The sequence below is a fragment of the Anolis carolinensis genome, chromosome 2, assembly GCF_035594765.1.
Source record: "Anolis carolinensis isolate JA03-04 chromosome 2, rAnoCar3.1.pri, whole genome shotgun sequence".
Taxonomy (NCBI): domain Eukaryota; kingdom Metazoa; phylum Chordata; class Lepidosauria; order Squamata; family Dactyloidae; genus Anolis; species Anolis carolinensis.
The window spans coordinates 181,339,269-181,362,918 of NC_085842.1; the positions used below are offsets into that span (position 1 = coordinate 181,339,269).

Below are 23,650 nucleotides of genomic sequence, written 5' to 3' on the forward strand. Positions count from 1 at the left end.
CTCCTATAAAATCCCAGTTTAAATTAATGTGACCCCTGCAAGATTTGCTTTGTTCTTACTGATGAGGACTGCATAGAATGTTTTTCAAGGTGTGTGTGCTGTGTTCATTATTATATGTCTCCAGGTATCCAAATGTCTTTACATATTCTGACCTACACTGTAACCATGTGACCCACTGGCTCCCCTTCTCTCCTCTCCTAGCCCTATAGGCTCATGGCTGCCCTAATTTCTTCCCCACCTCTATTAAACTGCAATGAGCTTCAAACTTCTCAGCTGATGGGAGGTGACACCCACTCCTTTGGCCCCCTCTAATCCAGGGGATTTTTGAGTCACTCCGGGGGAGTCCGATTAAGGGAAACTGGAAACTTTAATCTCCCAGCCACGGAAAAAGGGGCAGAGCTCTGGGAGGCTGAGGTGGAAAGAGGCACACAGGAAAGAAGACAGCGCCGGGGGCACACTGGCGGGACCAGACACCCACAGGTACCATGGGGAGCTAAGTGGGTGTCAAGCCAGTCCCACTGAAGGACCACTGGCATTTGTGTATTTGTTTGCGACATTTGGGTGGAGGGATGTTTTCAGAGATACTTGTGGGACACATGTGTATGTGCAATACACAGGAGGGATTTCAGCCATTTAGCTAGCCATGCACAATGGGTTGGATGGACCTCAGTTACTTGCTAATATGCAAAATGGCTGTCCGATTGGTTGAGCATCTCAGTGCAACAAATGTGTTTTCTTGTTTGTACAATGGGTGAATTTGGATTCTCAGGAATGCGTTTGCAGAGGATAGGTGAAGTGGCAGGGAGAATTTTCAGGAAAATTCAGTGGCTTGTTCTTAAACATATTTAAGGGTGCCAAACACAAACAAAAAAGAGAAAGACTAAATCCCAGATCCCAACCTAATACATTTTGATTATTTACTGTGGTTACTTTTAATGCTAGCCAGAGAGCCAGCATAGTATGGTGATTTGAGCACAGGACTATTACGGGAAACTAGGGTTTAAATCACCGCTCAACCATGAAACCAATGGAATGACCTTGGATGTCAGTCATTCCCAGCTCCAGAAAAAAACCATGATAAATTCACTTTAAGGTTGCCATAAGTCAGAAATGACTTGAAGGCACAACACAACTTTAATGCCTCATAAGTACAAGATGTTCAAGTTCTTTTGAGGAGTAATCAGATTTGGTCTTATCCTCGCCAAAAGTCACCTTTGATAGATGCCTGTTTTGGTTCCAGAGAGTAACCAAATGACACACAATTAAACACACAAGGCAGTACTTCGTTGTTTATATTATGCTCCTTATGCCTGTACAGCTGTTAACACAACTAGATTCAGGGACTTAGATTTTTGTGATCTACTGAAGGATACAGACCATAGTAGTGAGGCCTGCCAGAAAAGGGGTGAATGTATGCATAATATACAAATGCCTCATTTTTTGCTTTTTGCAAAGTATGCAATTCTCTGTAGTTCAAATACCTTTTTTACCAAATATTATTCTAATCACATCTCCGCTGTACATCCAAACCTCTTGTTTATCTTGCATTCCCAATTAGTTTTTAACCACTCACCCTACATGTCAATCAGCTTCTTCTTCTGCACCTAGTTGTAGAATTTAAATACCTTATTGCAGTTTTCAAAGATTATTTCAATTATTCACATATGCAGACATTAATTCTTTATGCTACAACAAAGATATCCAACTTGAGTCTTGTCAAATTCAAATATTTTGAAATATAAAAGTAAGCTAGGCTGTATGTATGAATTTATTTCCAAGAAGAATTACCAAAAGCCTTTGTGATGCACATAGGTGCTGCTCTCTTAATATTTTCTTTCTGCTTAACAGCTGAATATTGCCTAGAAGAGTCCTACTCTGACCTGACATGTTACAATTGAGGAAAGGAATGGACCAGGTTTTGGGAACTTTGGAAACCTGCACTGACTCTAGAGTTGGAAGCTAAGTATCAATTAAGAAAGGAAATGTATCATTTATCTTCAGGAACCATTTTCCTCCAAGGGGGCTGGTGGTAGCTGAAGATAGGTGAAAAACAGGGGCAGTGGTTGCTCATATGTGGGGATACAATTGTGCTTCTTGGAATATCAGTGAGATCTGAATGATGTCGAGGCTTTAAATTTGAAACGGGATCTAGATGGGTTAAAGTTTGCATCTGATGACTTGTGAGAGATGGATTAGTCTAAATGCCCTTCAGCATCACAGGGTCGGGATCTTGGCTTCTAAAGTGGGTTGCTGAGAGAATTGCTTTGGGGAGAGCCACTTCTTATGGTTAGACCTCCCCCCTCCCAGCTTTCTGGGCGCTCGTCAGGAATTCCGCTAGTTCTGAACTATTTACAGTTAGAAAAAGTTCACTACTAGCAGAACTCGGCCGCGCGCTCTTCACTCTTCGGGGGTCAAGGAGTCCAGACAAGACTGGGAAGAGGCTGAGGGCAAGCCAAGAAACTGGAAGGGCTGGAAAAGGGTGACCCTTCTCCCAGACAAAGACACATTAGCAACTTGTCCATGTACAGGCTCCTTGTGGTTTGAATTCAAGGCCCTTCCTGGACGGGTTGCTGCTTCTCCATACAGCCCAGCCCTCCTCCTGCAAAGCTGGAGATAAATACAGGTGCCATCATCTTGGGAAGTGCAGCTCTGAATAACCAACCATCACAGTGCATTCAAGACTTGCATCTCAATCTCATTTATTCGTATAATCAGGGGACGGCATAGGAGCAGGTAGTTTATTAACATGATGGGAATTACAGAAATAGGGGGAGGTCAAAAGGACTACTCTATATTTACAAAATACAACAACCACTGCCCTGCAAAACCCACTGAGGGGTGTTGAAAGGGGCTGCACAGCAGAAATGAGGTTATTGGCCTATTATCAGCCCAGCTTATCTGGCACAACGGGGAGATAGATGATGAGTATACAAATAATGTGGGAAGGTAGAAGGACCTGGAGCCATGCACGTTTACTGGCAACTGTCTTTACAATAGCTTTTGAGAGGATATATGGACATAATTTGACCCCTCAAGCTCTTGAGATTGCATCCTAGCTTATTTCACAATGAGCGCTGCTGCACTTTCTCCCATTACACTTATTTTTTTCCATTTCTTACTTTTCCATGACACTGGCAGGTGGGAGTAAGTTGCAGAGGGAAAACTGCAAACAACCATCCTCAGAAGTTCAAATGACTGAAGCCTTTATCAAGTCATGAGTTTTCTATAATACTGTTATCTGGTAGTAAACAAAAATATCCCCAGTTCAAGTCTTGTCTCTGTCATCAACTCACCCAATATCCTTTGGCAAAACTTCATTCCTCTAGGTCAGTTCCCCCTTGGTTACACAGATAACACCGTTCTGTCACCCTGGGGCTCTTGTAAAAACTATTAAAACAATTCAAGTGAAGTGCTTTGAACCTGTTAAACATGATTTGTAAATGCAAAATATTGTTTATTCTTACTTTTTTGGTAGCCTCCCTCTTTTCTGACACACACACACACAAGAACTTGAAAATCTATGCTTGAGATTATGTGAAAGTAGAATACACTGTAAAATTACATTTTGGAATCTTCCTCTGTGTCCCATGCACATACTTTTAATGGAAAGCTGGAGAAAGAACACGCAAGGAATGACTGTTGAGTATCTTCTGACATGATTATTCTGGGGTATCCACTGAAATGTGTGCAAATAATACATGGAATGCAGGATGTATGGCTGCATTTGTTCTGTATTTGTTCAAGCCAATTCTAGGGATCCATGCCTTGCAACTGTCATTATAAAGTATCCAAAATCAAGATTTAGGGCCACCCAATTCACCTGGGTGGCTATGTGCCTGGGCTCCTGGTTCATTCTACTTTTGAAGAGCTTGTTTTCTGCAGACACTGGTGTGTGTTCCTGCTGCCCCCTGCTGGAGGGAATGAAATACAGAAAGAACTAGACTGTGAGGTTGAAGAAATACTTCTTTCCTTAAGCTGCAGCCTTAAAAGGAGAAACTCATTTGTTGATGTATCACTTCTCATGCTGCCGAAGAGGGGCCATTTCTGTGGGAGTGGTAGTAGATTAATATATTCCTCACAGTGAAATTGGTTTTGTCAAACTAGCAGCTCATATCACACCCAGCTCCAATTCATATAAGCCAACTGTTCTTTCTTTTACAGAAATGCCTGCAGTGATACAAACAAGGAAGGCTGGACCAGCCAGATCCCACTTCCATGTGTCAAGGGACATGGCTGTACCTGAGAACTATGCTTCCTGAATTTCCAACTATTGTGTTTCCAGTGTGCGGGTGATTATTTCACTCACCTTAGTGGGGCCTGAAGATGTAGTCCACGAATACAACTGTTGATAAAGCACAAAAGCTTATGGAGTAATGTATAGTGGGATATATAGTGGGAGTGGTCTGTGCAGTAGCCAAAGGCCTGCAAGGAAAAACAGCTCTGAAACAGGCTATCTGCAGGAATAACACACACACACCAGGAGCTTCCTGCTGTGCAGGACAAGGGGTGGTGCTGTATGCAGAAGTAGAGTTCCCAGAGATAAAGCTCCTGGTTATGCTGGGGACACTTGGCTGGAGGACACCGAGGAGACCTGGGTGGCTTGCGAAGAACCTGAAACATCGTCCTCATCGCCAAAGGGACTTTTGCCACAGAAGATAAGCTTCAGCATGCAGGAGCGGAACTGCAAGGGAAAGAGGATTAATCAATAGGGATTCCACAGTTCCATAACATGAGGGAGAGACATGATAGTTTCCAGAGTCCTCATTTGTACTAGAGAGGAGCCGTGGAATCTCCAGTGGGAGGCACCAGGTTTTTAGATTTGGTTTTCAAACTTCAGCAAATCTTTCCCGCATCAGCTTATCTGTCACTGCATACTGCAAAAAGACATGACTCATTTGCCAGGCCTCTGTTAGCTCTGTAAAAGTACAACCCAGGAAACACATTACATTCTCCTATGCTGGCCTGATTATATGTGTGGGTATACATTGAAATTACCTGTCAACCTATGGTGATCCCATTAATTCTTTAGGAGTTTCTTAGACAAGGTAGTAGGCAAGGAATACTCTGTGGTTTTGTCAATTGCCTCCTTTGAAATACAGCCTATGGCATCTGGTATTTGTTTGTGGAATGTCATCCAAGAACTAACCAGCACTGACCCTGCTTCACTTCCAAGATCAAATGGAATCTGGTGCCATTAAAGTATTTCGGCCAACTCTCTGTGTATGCATATGCCTCTAAGTCAGTGGTTCTCAACTTGTGGGTCCCCAGATGTTTTGGCCTTCAACTCCCAGAAATCCTAACAGCTGGCAATCTCTACAAAGAAATGTGCCAACACATGGCCAGTATGATAATTTCAGAGATACTGAAAAAAGTCATTAGCTGACTGCGGTCTATTAAAAGTGGCAGTCTGCAGACTGTTGCTGGATCCCGAGCCATTGGCTCTCAGTCCACAACAAGTTGCCCTTAAAGAAAGGCTCAAATATGGTTCTGATCAGGGTTGTTGTTTGTTTTTCAGGCTGTATGGCCATGTTCCAGAAGTATTCTCTCCTGACGTTTCACCCACATCTATGGCAGGCATCCTCAGAGGTTATGAGGATGTCTGCCATAAATGTGAGTGAAACATCAGGAGAGAATACTTCTGGAACATGGCCATACAGCCTGAAAAACAAACAACAACAACAACAACAACCCTGTGCTCCCGGCCATGAAAGCCTTCAACAACACATGGTTCTGATCCCAAGCACACTGTGGAAAATACTCTTCTGGTGAGGCTCATTAGATAGGTTAACAAGCACTGGCCAAGGGTATGCATATCCTGGAGAACATGATACCAGAAGCCACAACATTAAAGAAAATGTTGACATATTTTCCAAGAATTAGACTCTACACCTTTTGGGTGAAATCCTTATCAGGGCAGGGGTGCTAGTAACACATGTAGGATACTGAAGAGGAAATAACTCTACTAGAGCCAGTGGAGCACACAGGCAGGATGGAATGATACTTTCATGCTTTCTTTTTGCCCACCCACCATTCTCTTTTCTGATCCCATCCCTGCTGACCTGTTTGTTCATGAGGACGTAGATGACCGGGTTGTAAACTGTGGAAGCTTTGGAGAAGACAGAAGGAATGGAAGCCAGGCGAACATCAAAAGGCTCCCCACGGTGTGTTACTACCCACAGCGCAAAGGAGGCGTATGGTAGCCAGCAAACCAGGAAGCCCATCACCATCACTACTACCATCTTGGTCACTTCTCTCTCGGCCTTTTGTGTTGTGGCTGACTGCTCCTGCTGCTTTGCAACCTGATGGAGTGAGGAGGCAATTAACCATGAGTGAGTGTCAGTGAAGTAGCTGAGTGAATACAGCACAGGGGCTATTGTACTAATGTGTGAATGACTATTTCAAATTTTGTGGAGTAAGGAAACTGAGAACAGGAGGATGGGAACTGGGCTAGGTTGAAGACAGATTGATGACTGGCATAAATGAGAAACAAGAGCTCAGGAGCTCAATTTCTGCTGTGAGATAATCTATTGTAATAAACTGCCATCTCCATCAGTAGCGGTTTTGCCACGATTTCCCACTATTATGATAAGGTCTAGTAATTGTAAGGCAGATTTATAAATCCAATATTCTAGCTAGGAATTATAGAATATGACAGAGACCTTGTGGTTCATCTGGTTCAGACCAGGGGTACATCTACAACTCAGAATTAATGTAGCCTGACAGCACTTTAACTGCCATGGCTCATTGCTATGGATTCCTGGAATGTGGAGCTTATGCAAGGTCTTTAGCCTTCTCTGCTGAAGATGGCTGGTGTCTAACCAAATGACAAATTCCCAGATTCCATTGCATTGAGCCATGGCAGTTACAGTGGTGTCAAACTACATTAAATAGACAATGTAGAACCAGCCTAGATCACCACCAAACAAATGGCATCCAACTGTTTCTTGAAAATCTCTGAGACCAGATTTGCTTCCCTGTATTTCAAAACTCATTATTTTCTTGTTCTGCTTCAGATTTGACTCAGAAAGGCGCCCACTGGAAATTCCACTTTCCAATCTTCCATTTGTATCTAGCAATAATTTCCCCTCTTTCCTCACCTTCCAGTTCCTTCAGTTTCCTCACTGCACTTCCTGCAAGAGCCAGCAGAGGGGGAAACAATTATGTAACGGTGATGATGATGGCAATGATGAAGGGCGAACTCCTGGCACCAGTTTCCATATACCACTATGCACTCATAGGGGTATTGTGCATGAAAATATGCATAAGTAGTCTCAATCCACAAGCATATATGCCATTGGGACCAAATCTGTTGGTGTCTGTGCTTGCAAAGTATTGCTGGTTTGCATTTTCTTGCCATTTGAACAGAATGGAATAAACTACAACTATTGTTACGGGATTTTCTTTGGGCTGAATCAGATAAGATGTAAATATACCACATATCTGGCTCTTCTTACTCCTCACAACAACTGATCAAGATTGGAACAGTGGCATGCAAGGCAAAATTAACTGCCTTCCATGGTTCCCTGTTGAACTTGCTTTCAGTCCCAAGTAGGCAACTTCCATTGGTACAAATTGGTACTTCCCAATTCAATCCAAGTAATTGAATACATTTAACTTCCCATCTAATTTGGCTCTGAGCCAGAAAGCAACAAAAGAAATTTGTACTGATTGAAGACTGTGTTAAAAGTGTTCAAGAGTGTTGCCTTAACGAACATGCATGGGTTCAAACTTAATTCCAGGCACTTACCAGAAATCCCCCTGTCCTATGTTAAACTCTGGCTTCTATTATTTATAAAAGTATCGAGAAGCGGGGCTTAGAAAAACAGCACCAGATTAGTTGGATATCTATAGTATTACATATTTATATACAGTAGAGTTTCACTCATCTAACAAAAACGGGCTGGCAGAACGTTGGATAATAAGGATAATAATAATTCAGGAAAAGCCTATTACAGTAGAATCTCACTTATCCAAGCTAAACGGGCCAGCAGAATTATCTTGGATAATAAGGAGGGATTAAGGAAAAGCCTATTAAACATCAAATTAGGTTATGATTTTACAAATTAAGCACCAAAACATCATGTTACACAACAAATTTGACAGAAAAAATAGTTCAATACACAGTAATGTTATGTTGTAATTACTGTATTTACGAATTTAGCACCAAAATATCACAATATATTGAAAACATTGACTACAAAAATGGCTTGGATAATCCAGAGTCTTGGATAAGCGAGGCTTGGATTAGTGAGACTCTACTGTAAATGTCAAATTACATTATGATTTTACAAATTAAGCATGTTTTACAACAAATTGACAGAAAAAGCAGTTCAATACATGGTTCAATACATGGTAATGCTATGTAGTAAATAGTGTATTTACGAATTTAGCACCAAAACACCGCATTGTATTGGAAACATTGATTACTAAAACATTGACTACTAAAAATTGACTACAAATAAAGATAGAATTGCATAAAATGAACTTATAGTAACAACATTGTCGGAGTTAAATCCATAAAAAGTTCAGTCCTGTGAAGCAGACTGCATTCGATAATACAGAACGTTGGATGAGTGAAGGTTGGATAAGCAAGACTCATTCAAATTTGTACATTTTAACCCTGTACATAGCTGTGCTACCTGCCACTCCTTTTTAATACTACTCCTTACCACCAGAAGAGGAAAAAAGAATGCAGAAGAGAAGTAATACTCACAGCTCTCAGGGTGAGAAGAAGACGGCCATATGAGAAGATAATAACAGACAGTGGCACTCCAAAGCAGAAGCAGAAAAGGAAGATCACATATGACTCATTGTTCCACTTGTTTTCTGTTGTGTACCAGTCAGGGCCACAGGAGCACTGGAGACCCTCAGGAATATATCTGAGGAGGTTAAACAGTATTTAGCATGTGGGATGTTTCCACTGAAAATATAAAAAATCAGAGCGAATTACTCATCTTACATACAAGGTATGGCAATGAAGTATTTAAGCTGATGAGGGAGGAAGCAAGAGAAAGGCACATAATTCAGTACTGCCAAATCAAAACAAACTGTTAATTATTCTTGTACCTATCAGTGACTCTCATAGCCCATCATTCATAATTTCATCTGAGTATTCCTCTTCCCAAAATAGGTGTCTTTTTCAATTCATACCTGCTCCAGCCAAAGAGGGGTGGTAATGAAGCCGCTAAGCCAAACATCCAGGTCACAGCACAGCCGATGATGGCATGTGTACCCCTGAAGGTGAAGTTTCCCAGGGGTTTGCAGATTACTAGGTATCTTTCAAAGGCTACAACTGCCAAAGACCATAGGCTTACCATACCTGGTTGAGGATAGAAGGGAGAAGATTGAAATATTTGATAAGCTTTGTTAGGTCACAAAAAATTTAAATATATGGGATGACAGATACCAAAGATAAACCACATATTGCTATTACGTTTTCTCTGAGCATCAGTCAATGCTTTCACCACTATTTACAAAATAGTTTTCTTACTCATACTGTCTTATCCCAATATCTTTTCATGATGCCCCACAATACTCAGATATCCCCACATATTCATACATCCACGTATAACTACTCACTCTTTCCAGTTCTATTGAATCCTGCTTTTTCCTTGCTTACCCCCCAGCGTGGCAGAAAATCCCTCTATCTTGCAGGCAGTGGGACCCAGAGAGAAGTACATATTTGAGAAGCTGTAGAAGGCAGTGGTAGATCCAACACAGACCACCAACAAATTTGACACGGAAAGGTTGACCAAGATGTAGTTCAGGTGGGAACGGAGCTTCTTGTATTTGAAGGTGCAGAAGATGGTGAGAACGTTGATGGGCACCCCTAGTACAATCAAGATGAACATGAAGGCAGCCATGCCCATAAAGAGGCTTGGGTTACCCAGGTGAGTCTGAGGTACCAGGAAAGGGCTGAGGGTTGTGATATTGGCAACGTCCAAGGGCACTGGGATAAAGAAGTCTTCAGGGAGATTATCCCGGGAGTCAGGCCGAGATTTCTGCATGGTCATGATTGCAGAAAGGGAGAAGAAAGTGGTGATAACAGAGAGTTGAAAGTATGGTGAGATGGATGTTAGGTGGATTGGGTAGATGGGACAAGAAGAAGAGAGAAATAGACAAAGGGGATCAGTTCGGGGAAGGATCCCTAGAAAGTTGCTAAATGAGACTGGATTCAGGAGACAAGAAGAGAACCTGGCTTCGGTTCACATCCCTTTGTCACCTGGATGGCATAGAATCATAAATGCGAGGACAGGCGGGGGTACCATGGCGAGCAGATAAGGAATCACAAGTGTGGTTTTGAATGCGCCTTTTATACCTTATTGGTCCTGGGGGCTCTTCTGGCATGACTACAAGATAGCTGTTCCTGCCACCTCCAAAGCATTCCTGTCTTCTTAATCACCCTTAAGGCTGGAAAGCCTCAGCTAAGCCAGGCTTATCCTCAAGGACTGCAGAACAGTTGCAGCCAAAGGGCTAGGAAAGACGGGTTTAGCTGCTTACCAAGCTGCTTTGCTGGTACCTAATCAGACAGTAGAGCCTGATTAAGTGCTCAAGGGTGAAGAAGGAGGGCAGGTCAGATAAGAGGAAAGGATAAGAAGCTGAGATGCAAAGTCAAGGACCAAATGCATAGATGCCCTTATTTTCTCCCTGTGTACTCCCAGTTATGGCTCAGCTGGCACTTCCCACAACCAACCTGCCACTCTTAGCTACCCTAGATTCAATCTTATTTCCATTTAGCTTAAATTGAAAAATGCTGCATTTGTGATAAGAAACAGTGAGTGCATTTCCCTATCAGGTATATAATTGTTATATAATTATTAGTTTGAGCAATCAGAATTGCAAATGAAGCCCATGCTTTCCTTTTCAACAAGGAATCAGTTTCAGCTGATAAAGTCCTCCACTATTCCATAATTCTACAGTCATATTTTTGCCTATCAATCTCTATGGGGCATTTCTCTATATTCCTTCTATCAAAACCTAGACCATGAAGGAGTAATTTTTGTTTCCTAGGATTGACACATTTTACTTTTCACAATGGAAGCTTAAATATAGAAGAAAGGGAATAAGGATTTCGCCACTCACATCTATAAGCTACAAGGGGAATATATATATATACAATTTACTATGACACTGTTTTCTAGAAGAAACGGTATGCCTTGTATGTCTGCATTCTGGAAATCTTGTCTCACCTCCTGTCCATTCCACTGCTCTTTACTTTGCATAACTGGCATGAAATGAAACAAAAGCAGAACACACAGGAAGTTTTCTTTCTTTAGTTAAGCAATGGAAAATGTGTGTGAATTTAGCAGGACCCTACAAGCTGACTGAATCTAAGCCTTAGCCTTTTACAGGCTAGTATAGTTATTTTTAAGAGCCACAATTTGTAGGGGAGCATGAAATGCACATTAAAAATAGGAAGATGTTCTTGAATAATTACATAGACAACTCCTTCTTAATGGTAGCTGAAGATACTTTAAAAAGCATGGTGTACATATTTTATTATCCAAAGCCCTATGGTGGGGGTGGGGTTGAGATCTGATTCTCTTCTCTCACAAACCCTATAGCCCTCAGAATTTAGTCCTTCAAACATTGGGCAAGTCAAACTATCACCTTTGGGTAAGGATATTTTGGTTTTGTAAAGGAATAAAGAGGGTGTTGAGGCATTTTTCAGGAATGATAGAAGAGGAATATTCTATTCTCAATGGATCTGGCAAAATATATGTTGCAGCACATTACATTTGAGTGCAAATCCACTTTTTGTAATGTGCACCTTCATAATTGAGGTGAGTATTACATTCCTGCCCTGCCCTGATGTATACTAAAGGTCAAACTAGACTGATCTTGATTACAAGAATGAAGTTGATAGACATTTTTAAAATGTTTAATTGCACCTGCAGAAGCCCAGTGCAGCATCAGGAGTTTAATTCAGGAAGACTAGGGTTCAAATCCCCACTCAGCTAAGGAAACCCTCTGTGAAGCCTTCGGCAATTTACACTTTGTCAGCCTCAGAGGAAGGCAATGGCAAACCTCTGAATAAATCTGGTCAAAAAACACCATAAGAAAGACTCATCATAACTCAAAGCCAATTTAAAGGTACATAACAAAAAGAGGAAATATCTGTGTTAGAACAGGAATCTATTTTTCTATGTAAAAGTCAATGTACTTGTATGTTTGTTTATTGGTTGGTTGGTTTGTCCATTTGTATCACAAAGACTCCTATATAATTTGATGGATCTAGATCAGACTTGGCATATAGACCCTTCATTACCCAACTTAAATAATTGTGGGCTTGAACTTTAAAAACCCACCCCTTTCAGACCCAGAGCAGAAGAAAAGAAAAGAGGATTGGCTGTGGTTGGTGAAGGATTGGCTGTTACTAGGTGAATTGGTGTCTGTGATGTCACTGAGAGAGAAAGGGGGTGAAGTGGTTTGACTGCTGCTAGGTAACATGTGTATGAGGGGAAGGGAGGAAGGAAGGAAAGAGAAGGGAAGAGAAAAGAAAGGAAGGGAGGGAAGAAGGGATAAAGGAAGTGAAGGAAGAGAGAAAAAAGGGAAGAGAAAGGAAGGACAAGAAAGGAAAAGAAAGAAAAGAGAGGGAAAGGTGTATGAGGAAAATGGAGGAAGGAAAAAAAGTCACAAAGGGCCCTTCTACACATGCATTAAAACCAGAGAGGAAGCAGTTTAAGTGGGGGTTGCTGAATGATATTTAGTCAATGTGCGGGAGGAATAAGGAGGAATCGGGTTGAGGGCTGGAAAACGTGTTTAAAAGGTGCCATTTAAACCTAATTTTTCCTGCAAAACACACACCTTTCCATGCCTGTGTATCCCTGCAGTCATGGAAAACACGTGCTTTCCTTCTCTTCCCCCATCTGAACTCTTCCAGAGCATGATGCGTTTCTGAAAAGCTCAAAACAGTTGTTCAGCTGTCAAATGGAGACACAGGTGGCTCAGAGAAGCACAAGTGGAAAGCAAATACAACTCTCTCAAATTCTGTCTTTTACACTTTGTAGTGTTAAACAGAGCTTGAATTAACAATTGGGGGAAGACAGAGATCTGAGGGAAGTATTTTTAAAAAATTGCTCAGTCATGCACTGGACCTCATATGCGCATATGTGCAGCTCTGGATTGATATTTTTTTTGTAAAAAAAACTTCCACCAGATGTCCCCCATCTACCCTCCATCTTAATTCACTACCAAAAACAGCTGTGAGGATGGCAGGGGACTATTCAGCGGGACTGACAGATCTGTGTTTGGACTACCTTTGAGGTCCCACATTTAAAAAACCCACTTCTTTGTCCCTCGTTTTGGCGGTATCTGGAAACGCCCAATGAGAGCCTGCCCATTGTTGCCAGAGCATAGTCATGGAGACATGACATGACATAGGCCTTCTCAGAGCTAGCGATGGGAGAAAGTAAGAAGACAGCAGTCCTAACAACACTTCTCTTTAGCAAGATTGTCTTTCTACCATTTTCCTATTACAGTAGAGTCTCACTAATCCAAACCTCGCTTATCCAAGCCTCTGGATAATCCAAGCCATTTTGGTAGTCAATGTTTTCAATATATCGTGATATTTTGGTGCTAAATTTGTAAATACAGTAATTACAACATAACATTACTGCGTATTGAACTACTTTTTCTGTCAAATTTGTTGCATAACATGATGTTTTGGTGCTTAATTTGTAAAATCATAACCTAATTTGATTTTTAATAGGCTTTTCCTTAATCCCTCCTTATTATCCAAGATATTCGCTTATCCAAGCTTCTGCTGGCCCGTTTAGCTTGGATAAGTGAGACTCTACTGTATGTACCTTTAAGTAGATTCTGGCATTCAGTGACCCTATCACAGGTTATTTTGGGCAAGAGTTATTCAGAGGAAGTTTGTGAGCTGCTTTATAGGAGTCTACACTAACTACATAATGAGGGATTGAAACTGCATTATGTGGCAGTGCAGATGGAACCATGGATGTATCTTTGGAGAGATCATGTATAGCATGCTAATTAGATACTGTTGGGAATCAGAAAGCGAGAGTAAATGCTCACTTTTCTGGGAATTTTTGTGTGGGTGTGGATAAAAATTAACTTTAAAAGATCACTTTAGATAGATAAATAAATGAAAATAATACAAAATAAGGAAATGTGTATAAAACTCTACTAATATAGACAGTTGTAAAACATAACCATTAGTGAACACATATGGTTAGGATGGGACATTTGCACAGATAGATTTGGAATACAAAGCAAAAAACTCAGTAGTTATACTTCATACATAAATGTGTATTACTGCAGAGGTGAACAGATTTTCGGAGTGCATTATCTGTTGTTTTTACTAGAAGCAGTTGGGAATTAGGGATTTTAAAAAGTGGCTAAGTTGGAACATGTACCTCTTGAACATATAATCAGTTCAATGATTTATTTTCATTGAAACTTTCAGTGAGGTGAGATGATGGCAGGCTGGACTCTGTATGGGAGCTCTAACTCCAACTCCAATTTGCGATTGGTAGAGCTGTAGACTCCCTCCTTCTGGTGGATCGATGCCAGAAGGATAGCAAAGCCCAATGATCTCAAGAGAAACTTTCCCCTCAAGAGAGATGTCTGAGAGACCTGGACAAGGTACCCACAGGGCACAGTGGATTGCTATGGGGCAAGACAGGGCTTCGGATAGGACCCCTGGAAAACTGCTGACCTCGCTCATTTTAAAAATAACAACAAAGAAGAAGAGGAAATGAAGAATTGACTCTATGAAATTGTAAGTTTTGAAAGAAGAAAATATACTCATTGTGGTGAGAGGCTTCCCCCAAAAACTAAAGAAAGGACAAAAAGTGGGCAAATTAATAAATCAGAGAATTAAATTAAATCCCAAAGGGCCCCAGCAAAGGGGAAAACTTGATTTTGATTTTGGATTGAATAAAAGACCAGGTAAGGAAAGAAAAGCCACAAAGAAAACAGACTGACCTTGAGAAAGATATTGTTTAGCCTACGATGGAGCCATCTTCCAACAAACAAAAACAACAGAGTTAAAGAGCAGAGGGACAGAAGAAGCAGAAGGAACTTGAAAGGAAGAAGGAACAAGAGCAGTAGGAAAGAGAGGCTACTGTAAAAGATCGGCAACAACTATTTACACCATAGAGAAGAGAAGGATAGAGAAGGCTAAATAAACAGGAAGCAACGTGACAAAGACTGATGACAATTACTATAGAGAAGAGGAAGGAGGACAGAAAAGGATTTAACAACAGGAAGTGATGTGACAGACCCATAGATGCTGCTATAAAATGGGACAGAAAGTCTTATTGGGAGGCTGGAAGAAGATGAGAAGGCAAGAAAGATATTTTATACGAAGAAGGACAGAACTGATGGTGAAATTGAAGATGGAAGATTTAGAGGGCAGGGACCATTTACAAAATAGGAAATGGAAAAGGAGATAACGTGTACACAACGATGTAGGAGATAGGGAACAGACCAGACGCGAAGCAGGAAAGTTAGAGAATAGTTTTAAAGAGATACAGAATTCGGACAAAACATACCAAGATACGGACACTTCAAAATTTAAAGTGGACAAAGATAGTAAGGACATCAAAGGCACACCGAGAAGGGCCTCTATCCCAGATGATATAAGTTTAAAAGATGTTATGAAGGAAATACAGAAAATATTGAAAAGACGCATACAATAAATTGTTTCAAGAGCAGATGTTCAATATGAAGAAAGAAATACCAGAAGAATTAAGAGACATGAAGAAAGACATAAAGGCTCTACAAGATATGAATAAAATCAAACAAGACAAGCAAAATTTAGAAAAATCTCAAGATAATTTACAGGTAAAGATGGACAATTTGGAATAAAAAATGTCAAATTAGAGACTAAACAAGACAGAATGGAACAAAAAGATATGGAATTTCAACTAAGATTTAGAAACATTCACGAAGAAGCTAAAGAAGATATTAGACAAATAATAACACAATAGACATCTGAGCTACTATAATGCCCGGAGGAAGGGATGGACAAAGAGATAGACAACGTATGCAGAATTTCTACAAATTATGCAAGAAGGAATAAAGTGGACAGAGAAAAAGAATAAGAGATGAAATCCTAAGGCAAAATAGTACAAACCCGATCTTCAACAAAAAAAGAAGATTGCGATCTTAAAAGAATTTCCCGCAACTACACTAACTAGAAAAAGGAAATACAAGAGACTGCAAATTAGATTTAGATGGCAATGAGCAGAGGGCATCATGGTAACTTATAAAGACAAAATATTTTGTCTAACTTCTGAGGACAAGGCAAAGGAATTTTATAAAAGATTGAAAAAAGACATAGAAGGTAAGAAGAAGAGACCACAGACAGAATCTCTTGAGAAAGAAGACATGCCTACTGGATTTACTACACCGAATCTGGACAGTGTGGAAAAGGATATGGAAGATGACCAACAAGATGGAGAGGAAAATTAAGTGTTAATCAAACAATGTTAATGGATTGAACTCACCAAATAAGAGAAATAAACTTTTTAATCAAATTAAAAATTATGATATAGTAGCCTTGCAAGAAACACATATTTTTCAAAAACATGTCGCACATCTGACACAAAAAACCTAGGCAATGAATTCTACTCATCATTACTTAAAAAGAAAAGAGGGTAGTGTTTTATGTAAATAAAAATATCTCAGCCGAGCTGTCTTTTAAAGACCATGAAGGAAGAATGATTAGAATTACTATAATCATAGAGAACCAAAAATATTATGTAATAATATGCCTCAAATGGCCCCAAAACACAATGTGAGAAAATTAAAGGAACAAATTTCAGATCAAGAATTTGACAATTATATTTTGAGATTTCAATGAAGTAATGGAAAGTATAATAGATAAAAAGAAAAAAATACAAAAAGAATAAACGTGGCAAAGTAAACAATTGCCCTTTGACCTTTTAAAAATTACAACAAGAATTTAATCTCCAACATGCATGGAGAATTCATCAGCCAGGCAAAAAATACTATACTTTTTATTCAGATAGACACCAAACTGGTCAAGAATTGACATGATCTGGGTTTCAAACTATTTAACAACAAAAATAAGAAGGCTAATTTTTTTTACCTAGAATGAACTCTGATCACTGTCCAATGAAACAAAGAAGGCTGGGAAATGGAGATTAAATGAGAATGTATTAAAAACAGAGAAAGATATAAAGAAAAATAAGGACTTGTTGAAAGAATTTTTTTACATTTAATGATATCCCCAAAACCACAACACAAGTAAGGCCGTAACGCGGGGTCCTTTTATTCAACAAAATGCACTAAAAAATAAAATATGAAATCAAAAATTAAAGAAAATAAAGAATGCAATGGCTGTGACAGAAAAGAAGTTGAAGAAAAACCCCACAACAAGCAAAGAAGAGTTAGAAATGTTAGTTAACAAAAAAAAACCTATTTGAAAATATAACAACTGGCAAAGCAACTTAAATTTGTTAAGCAGCAACATTTCCAAAATGCAAATAAGCCAGGAAAGTGCCTAGCAAGGAAACTAAGAAAGAAAAGGCGAACAGAACATCTTACAAAAATATGTTCAGATAACAATGCTACTCGACAGACCAAGAAATGTTAAATCAATTTAATAAATTCTATAAAAAATTATACACCAACGATAAGATAAAGAAGGACGATATTGTACAATTCCTGGAAAGACAAAAATTTCAAATAAATCACAGACGATCAGAGAGAGCAGAAATAAGGAAATTTCAGAGGATGAAATACATAAAGCGATAAAAAACTTGATTCTAGTAAAGCCCCTGGTCCAGATGGTTTAACATGGATTAGGAAAATAGAAGAATTTGGAGATCTTTCTGGCTTCAAAATAAATAGTAGGAAAATAATGATATTAACAAAAATATATCTAAGAAAAGCCAAGAAGAATTAAAAGAGATCTCCAATTTACAAATATCAAATAAAATTAAATATTTAGGCCTTATGATCTCAAGAAAAAACACTCAACTTTTGAAAAATAACTGTGAGTGAAAATGGAAAGAAATTAAAAAAGACTTGGAGAATTAGGAAAAAAAAATCTAAATTTATCTTTATTGGGAAAAATAGCATCTATTAAAATGAACGTACTCCCTAAAATGCTATACCTATTTCAAAATATTTCAATAATTAGAAATATAAAGGTCTTTAAAGAATGGAATAAAGACTTGTCAAAATTTGTCTGGCAGGGGAAGAAGCCAAGAATTGAACATACAAACCTAACAGATGAGAAGAAGAGAGGAGGCCTAGGCCTGCCTGTGGTCTAACATAGATAAAGGACTGGACAACACTTAATATGGAGAAAATATTAACTTTAGAAGGATTTGACTTAAGAGTTGGATGGCATGCCTATCTTTGGTATGAAAAAACAAAGATAGAGAAAAACTTTGGGAATCATTTTGTAAGATCTGCTTTACTTAAAATATGGGGAAAATGTAAAAAGAGACTCTATCCCAAAATACAATTATAGATTTTGCCTTTAGAGGCAGGACAGAAAAGACTACTAGGGTTAGAGAAATGGCCCACCTACAAGGATATCTTGAAGAAACAAAATGAAACATATGAGATAAAATTACAGGAAGAGATATAATCAGGATTATAAAAATGTTTCTTAATTTCAATACTGGCAACTAAGAGAATATTACAACAAGGACAAAATGACTGGATTTATCAAAGAAGAATAATTCTGGGACAAAATAATGTTAACGGATAAAAAAGCAATTACCAAAGTTTACAAGAAATTATTGGAATGGTCAACGGAGACAGAACAAGTAAAATAATGCATGATCAAATGGGCAGCCAATACAGGTCGACCAATAAAAATGGAAGAATGGGAGTACATACGGAATCATAAATTGAAACAAATATATGCATATGATTTGAAGAAAAATTGTTACAAAATGATGTATCAATGGTATATAACCCCACAAAAATTAGGGAAAATACATAAAAACATGCAAAACAAATGTTGGAAATGCCACACCCATGAGAGCACTTTCTACTGCATGTGGTGGAGGTGCAGTAAAGCAAAGACAAATTGGAAAGAAATTCAAGAAGCGCCCCCGAAAATACTCAACTTTAAAATACAATTGAAACCAGAACATTTCTTATTGGGAATAAGAGACATGAAAATGGACACAAATAAAGACATACTTTTTAATTACTTAGTAACTACAGCAAGAATTGTATATGCAAGAAAACTGAGATTAAAAGAAATACCTACATCAGACTAATGGTTAGTCAAAGTAATGGAAACTATGAATATGGACAAATTAACACAACTATTAAGTATCAAGAGAAACCTAAGAAAATGACAGATTGGCAACCTTTTAAGGATCACATGACACAAGAAAAAGAATATTACTACAGTTAAACCTATTGGGAAAAAGAAATTTTGCCTCAAAATTAAGAAGGGTGAATGGAAGAAGCAAGTATATTGAAAGAAAACAGATTAAGGACAAATTAAACCACAATCAAAAAGCTTGGAAGGACACAAAATTTTCCACCTTTTTCTTTTATTTTTTAATTATTACCCCTCCTGCCCTTCTTTACCTGTATTCCCTCTACCCCTTTCTGCCCATGTTTCCCACCCTTGCTATCCCTATTATACTTTTATTCTTTTCTCTTTCCTTTTGGTTTTAATGACATTATGTTCAAAGCAAACCTCAATTTTTTTTAAATAATTTATTTTCATCCTCACAGTTGATATTCTGTTTTTTCAAAAAAAAGGATACACACTATGCTTTTCCAAAATATGAGGGTGGTAAGGTGGTGGTGATGGTGGTGGTAGGCTTTATTGTTATTGATGTTGTTAAACTACTGGAAATCAGAAATGTAGTGATCTACTGTAAATTACCCATATGTTTGCTATTCTAGTACATCCTGTTTTGTGTGTGTGTATGCCTTCAAGTTGCTTATTGACTTATGGTGACCCCATGAATTTTCATAGCGAGCAAGGAATACTGAGAGGTGTTTTTTCAGTTGCATCCTCTCAAATAAAGCACCTGGTATTTTTGATGGTCTCCTACCCAAGTACTAACCAGGGCTGACTGATTAACTACCAAGTTCAGGCAGGATTTGGTGCCTTTGAAATATTTATTCCCTGTAGTAATACTTGAATATTATTTGGAAAGTGGAAATCTGGAATTCAGAGCAATATGTGTGTCTGTGATATGAAAAAGGCCAGGGGAAAACAATTTATTGTGGTGATATTCAGTGCCATATTTAGGACAAATGAGGCCCTAACCTAGTTAGGTTATGAGGCTCTTTCCTTGGTCCCTGAAGGAGATAAGTCTGGTAGGCCTACACTGCCTGCTTTGGAGCACACTCCCATAGTCTATCAACTCTATCATTATGTCTGGAATCACTCCAGAACAGAACACATTCAAATTCAGAACTGCACCACTTAAGTAAAATCCACCGTAAAAAAATGGCAGGAAGATCCCCCCCCCAACCCAGCCAATGGGGCCCTGTGCTTAAGCACATCTAAGCATAATAATAAATCCAGCACTGCCGATATTACATTCTGAGAAAGGGCTTAATGTTGTCTCTCTCTCTTTTCTTGGCTCTAAATTTCCCTAGACAGATCCACTTTCTATTTATAAAAAATAATAAGTGCTTCAGATCTGATACATGTATTTGCACACTGCATGGATTAGTATAGACATATTTGCCCAGATAAACCAATTGATCACCTCAAACTTCTGTATCTAAGTCAATATTGTATCTAAGAGCTTTCTAGAAGATTCCGAAACTGACTGCGTATATGTGCCATTTCACAAGGACCATGATGGAGAAATAGTACCTTCACAGGAAAACCAACCAATTCTTTTCAAACACATTTATACTAATTTTCAAAGCATTCCCAAACCTTTTAAGTCATCTTAAATAGTTGATGCTTTACACATTTTATCCGTGCTCATTTTTTTTACCTATCTATTCATTCATTTTACTCTGTCTATTTGCATTGCTGTTTTTATCAGAAGTGACATTTATCCTCTGTATGATTTGAAGATTTTTTTTTCATAGATAGAACAGGTGCTTTAAGCTATATTTCAGAGGAAGGGGCTGCCAAAACCACCCCTGAGTATTCCTTGGGTAAGAAAACCTTATAAATTCATGGGGTCACCATAACTTGATAGGTGACTTGAAGGCACATATGCATACCAAAAGAACATATAAATATTGCAGATAAATAATTGTGAAACAGTTATCCAAATATCAATTGCTACAGTGTATAAGGAAATGAATATCTTAATATATTCTTTTGGCATTTGGTACTTGTTTTTTTAGCTCTGTGATTTCTTTGCTGCCGAAAAATATCTCATCTCTGTGGTATTGCATTTAAATCTAGAATTGCGTTGGCATTGATCCCTGCATTTGTTTTGATTCTCTAGTTCAGTTGTACCCAAAGTGATGGTCCCTGGACCAATGTCGGTCAGTAAATCATCACCAGTTCACAAAGAATCTCCAGGAAAAAAAGAAGCAAATTTAGTCAAAGGGTACAAATATAGTACCAGTCCTGGCACATTAGGGGAAAAAAAACCACCACCCGCTCGCCACATCAAATAATTTGAGGAGCACTTAAAGAAAACAAATATGCAAAAAAAATTGGTGAGATATCAAATTCCATATCCATTAAAACCACTTTGGATATGACAAGTTTTCCTTTGGGAATAGGAAGTTAATTAAAGGGCAATTATTAAGGTCACTAATTCTCCAACTATGTTAAGTAGGAAGGGGATACACTGGACTGAACCTGTGAACAGAAAGCTTTGTGGCCGATGTCCTAGAACTGATTTGAAATACTTTAAAAATTTCAAATCACGCTTGAAAAAACATGGCAGGACAACAGAAAAAAACGGTCTGTAGTGATTTGACAATGACATCACGTGGATTCTCTGCAAAAAGGCTAGTTTGGACAGATTTCAAGATAATTTGCATTCTATATGCGTCCATGCAGCTCTTTGACAGTTAAAACTGAACACTGCTTTTTGGGTTTCACAGTGTCCTGTTTCCTTACAATCCTGTTTCATTTAAAGCAGTGACATGCCATCACCTGGATTTTGTAGCCTTGGTTCACCAATCTGATGCACAACAGCAAACCAGATCTCTTATTATAACTCTTCCTGTGTTGCTTTTTTCCATCCTAGGCACTTTTAATCCCTACATCCTTTTTCTTTCTTGGGGTATGTGTATGAGTAAGAGGGGGCAGTGCTCTGACCTCAATCCTGAGATTCTCTTGCTCTACTTTTTGTTGCTGGCACCATTCCTGTCCCCCACCCAGTGTAGAAAGAGCGGGATGGGATGGATCACGTTGTGGAACTTATAAGAGACGTTAAGCTTAATTCCTGACCCCTCTGACTCAGAGCCAATGGAACAGTAAAGTAGGCCAGAAAACAGAGGTGTGTGGATATCAGAAGAACAGCGGAAATTGGCAGATTGATAACCCACTCATTCTACATAGATTGGACAGAAACATGGAGGTGACCCTCCATCTCCAGCTCTGTGCTGGCTCAGTTCCAGTTCCAATTTGGTTACTGCAGAGCAGAAATGTTTTATGTGGGTAGGACTCCATGTTGACTGGGGATTCTGGAGGAATAGTTTGAAAACTTTTCTTTTCAGGCTCTTCATGGCTGTAATGCAATCTATACGATGCCAGAATCCAGACATGTAGATTTGGTTCACAATGTGGCTTCAGGGTTCCAATAGAAGCCAAGAAATTTAAGTACGTCATTTAGAACCTTTGTCATCTTTGTTTAACAACTTGTTTTGGACTCAATTTATGAGTTTATCAGTAATCATTGGAGCCATAATTCCAAATGACTGAGACTGGTTCATCTTCAAGATTGCGTCCTTGATATATGACTCTGCTTGCATGCCACTACGAAAGCCCTTCCCCGTTATTCTTTCACCTGATATGTAATGAGTATAAGAGACAGAAAGAGAAAATATGGACTGTTAAATAGCCTTTTAACAAGTGCAATAAGTCATTTCACTGTCATGATTTTTTGTGTAAAGAAGACAATTTTATTCCAATGTATTTTATTTTATTGATTTCATTTTGCTGATTTTATTTGTTTCGATTACTCATTTTACTTTGTTAACTACTGCCATTATTGAAGCACTTTATTGGCTGTTTGTAATTGTTGTATTGCTTTCATATCACTTGTAAAAATGAAAGGCATCATTATTTGTTGTTTTTGCAACAAACAAGTAAATAAATCAGTACACTGTTGCCTCATGTTAAAGTAACAGGAGAAAATATCCAGACTGAAAGATAAGTGTAAATCAGTGACAGAAGTGAAAAGCTGAAAGAGAGTGGGGTTAGTTGGCTCTGCTTGGAGCACATAATGATTTAAAAGCACAGCTTCTACTTTTTCTTCTTGGCAGGGATGTTATATATATTTACGAGATTCAGCTCATATGTATGTTAATACTATATTCCATAAGTATGCTACTACTAAAAGATATTTAACTACTATTATTCTATGTTACCACAAATATTTCTCAATGGTGGAAACATTTCAGCTCTTTGGATTTGTGTCTACTGTGCCATTCTTAAAAGTATCAGCACCCTGCTAGGAAGAAAGGAAGGCAACTCTTCCTGGAAGAACTAGAGTCCAAGAAAGCACACAGACTCTAA

General features: G+C 38.8%; 1 protein-coding gene and 1 non-coding gene across 3 annotated transcripts in view; one reads left to right on the forward strand and one right to left on the reverse strand.

The window, feature by feature from the left end:
• The first annotated feature begins 2,306 nt into the window (after nucleotides 1-2,306).
• Nucleotides 2,307-2,405, forward strand: mir726 (microRNA mir-726). The gene has a single exon (NR_129985.1). It is a non-coding gene; the product is annotated as a microRNA mir-726 (primary transcript).
• Nucleotides 2,406-2,674: 269 nt separating this feature from the next.
• Nucleotides 2,675-23,650, reverse strand: part of LOC100553628 (blue-sensitive opsin) — a 47,447-nt gene continuing 26,471 nt past the window's right edge. Inside the window, exons 1-5 of one of the 2 annotated variants that reach the window (XM_003216903.4) lie at nucleotides 9,620-14,418; nucleotides 9,151-9,319; nucleotides 8,714-8,879; nucleotides 6,060-6,299; nucleotides 2,675-4,681 (exon numbers count right to left, since the gene is read on the reverse strand). In XM_003216903.4, coding sequence (XP_003216951.2) covers nucleotides 4,553-4,681; nucleotides 6,060-6,299; nucleotides 8,714-8,879; nucleotides 9,151-9,319; nucleotides 9,620-10,013 — 1,098 coding nt within the window. In that variant the 5' untranslated portion in view covers nucleotides 10,014-14,418 and the 3' untranslated portion in view covers nucleotides 2,675-4,552. Of the gene's footprint in view, nucleotides 4,682-6,059; nucleotides 6,300-8,713; nucleotides 8,880-9,150; nucleotides 9,320-9,619; nucleotides 14,419-23,650 lie in introns of those variants that run through there. The other variant, XM_008103913.3, reaches the window with a different exon arrangement.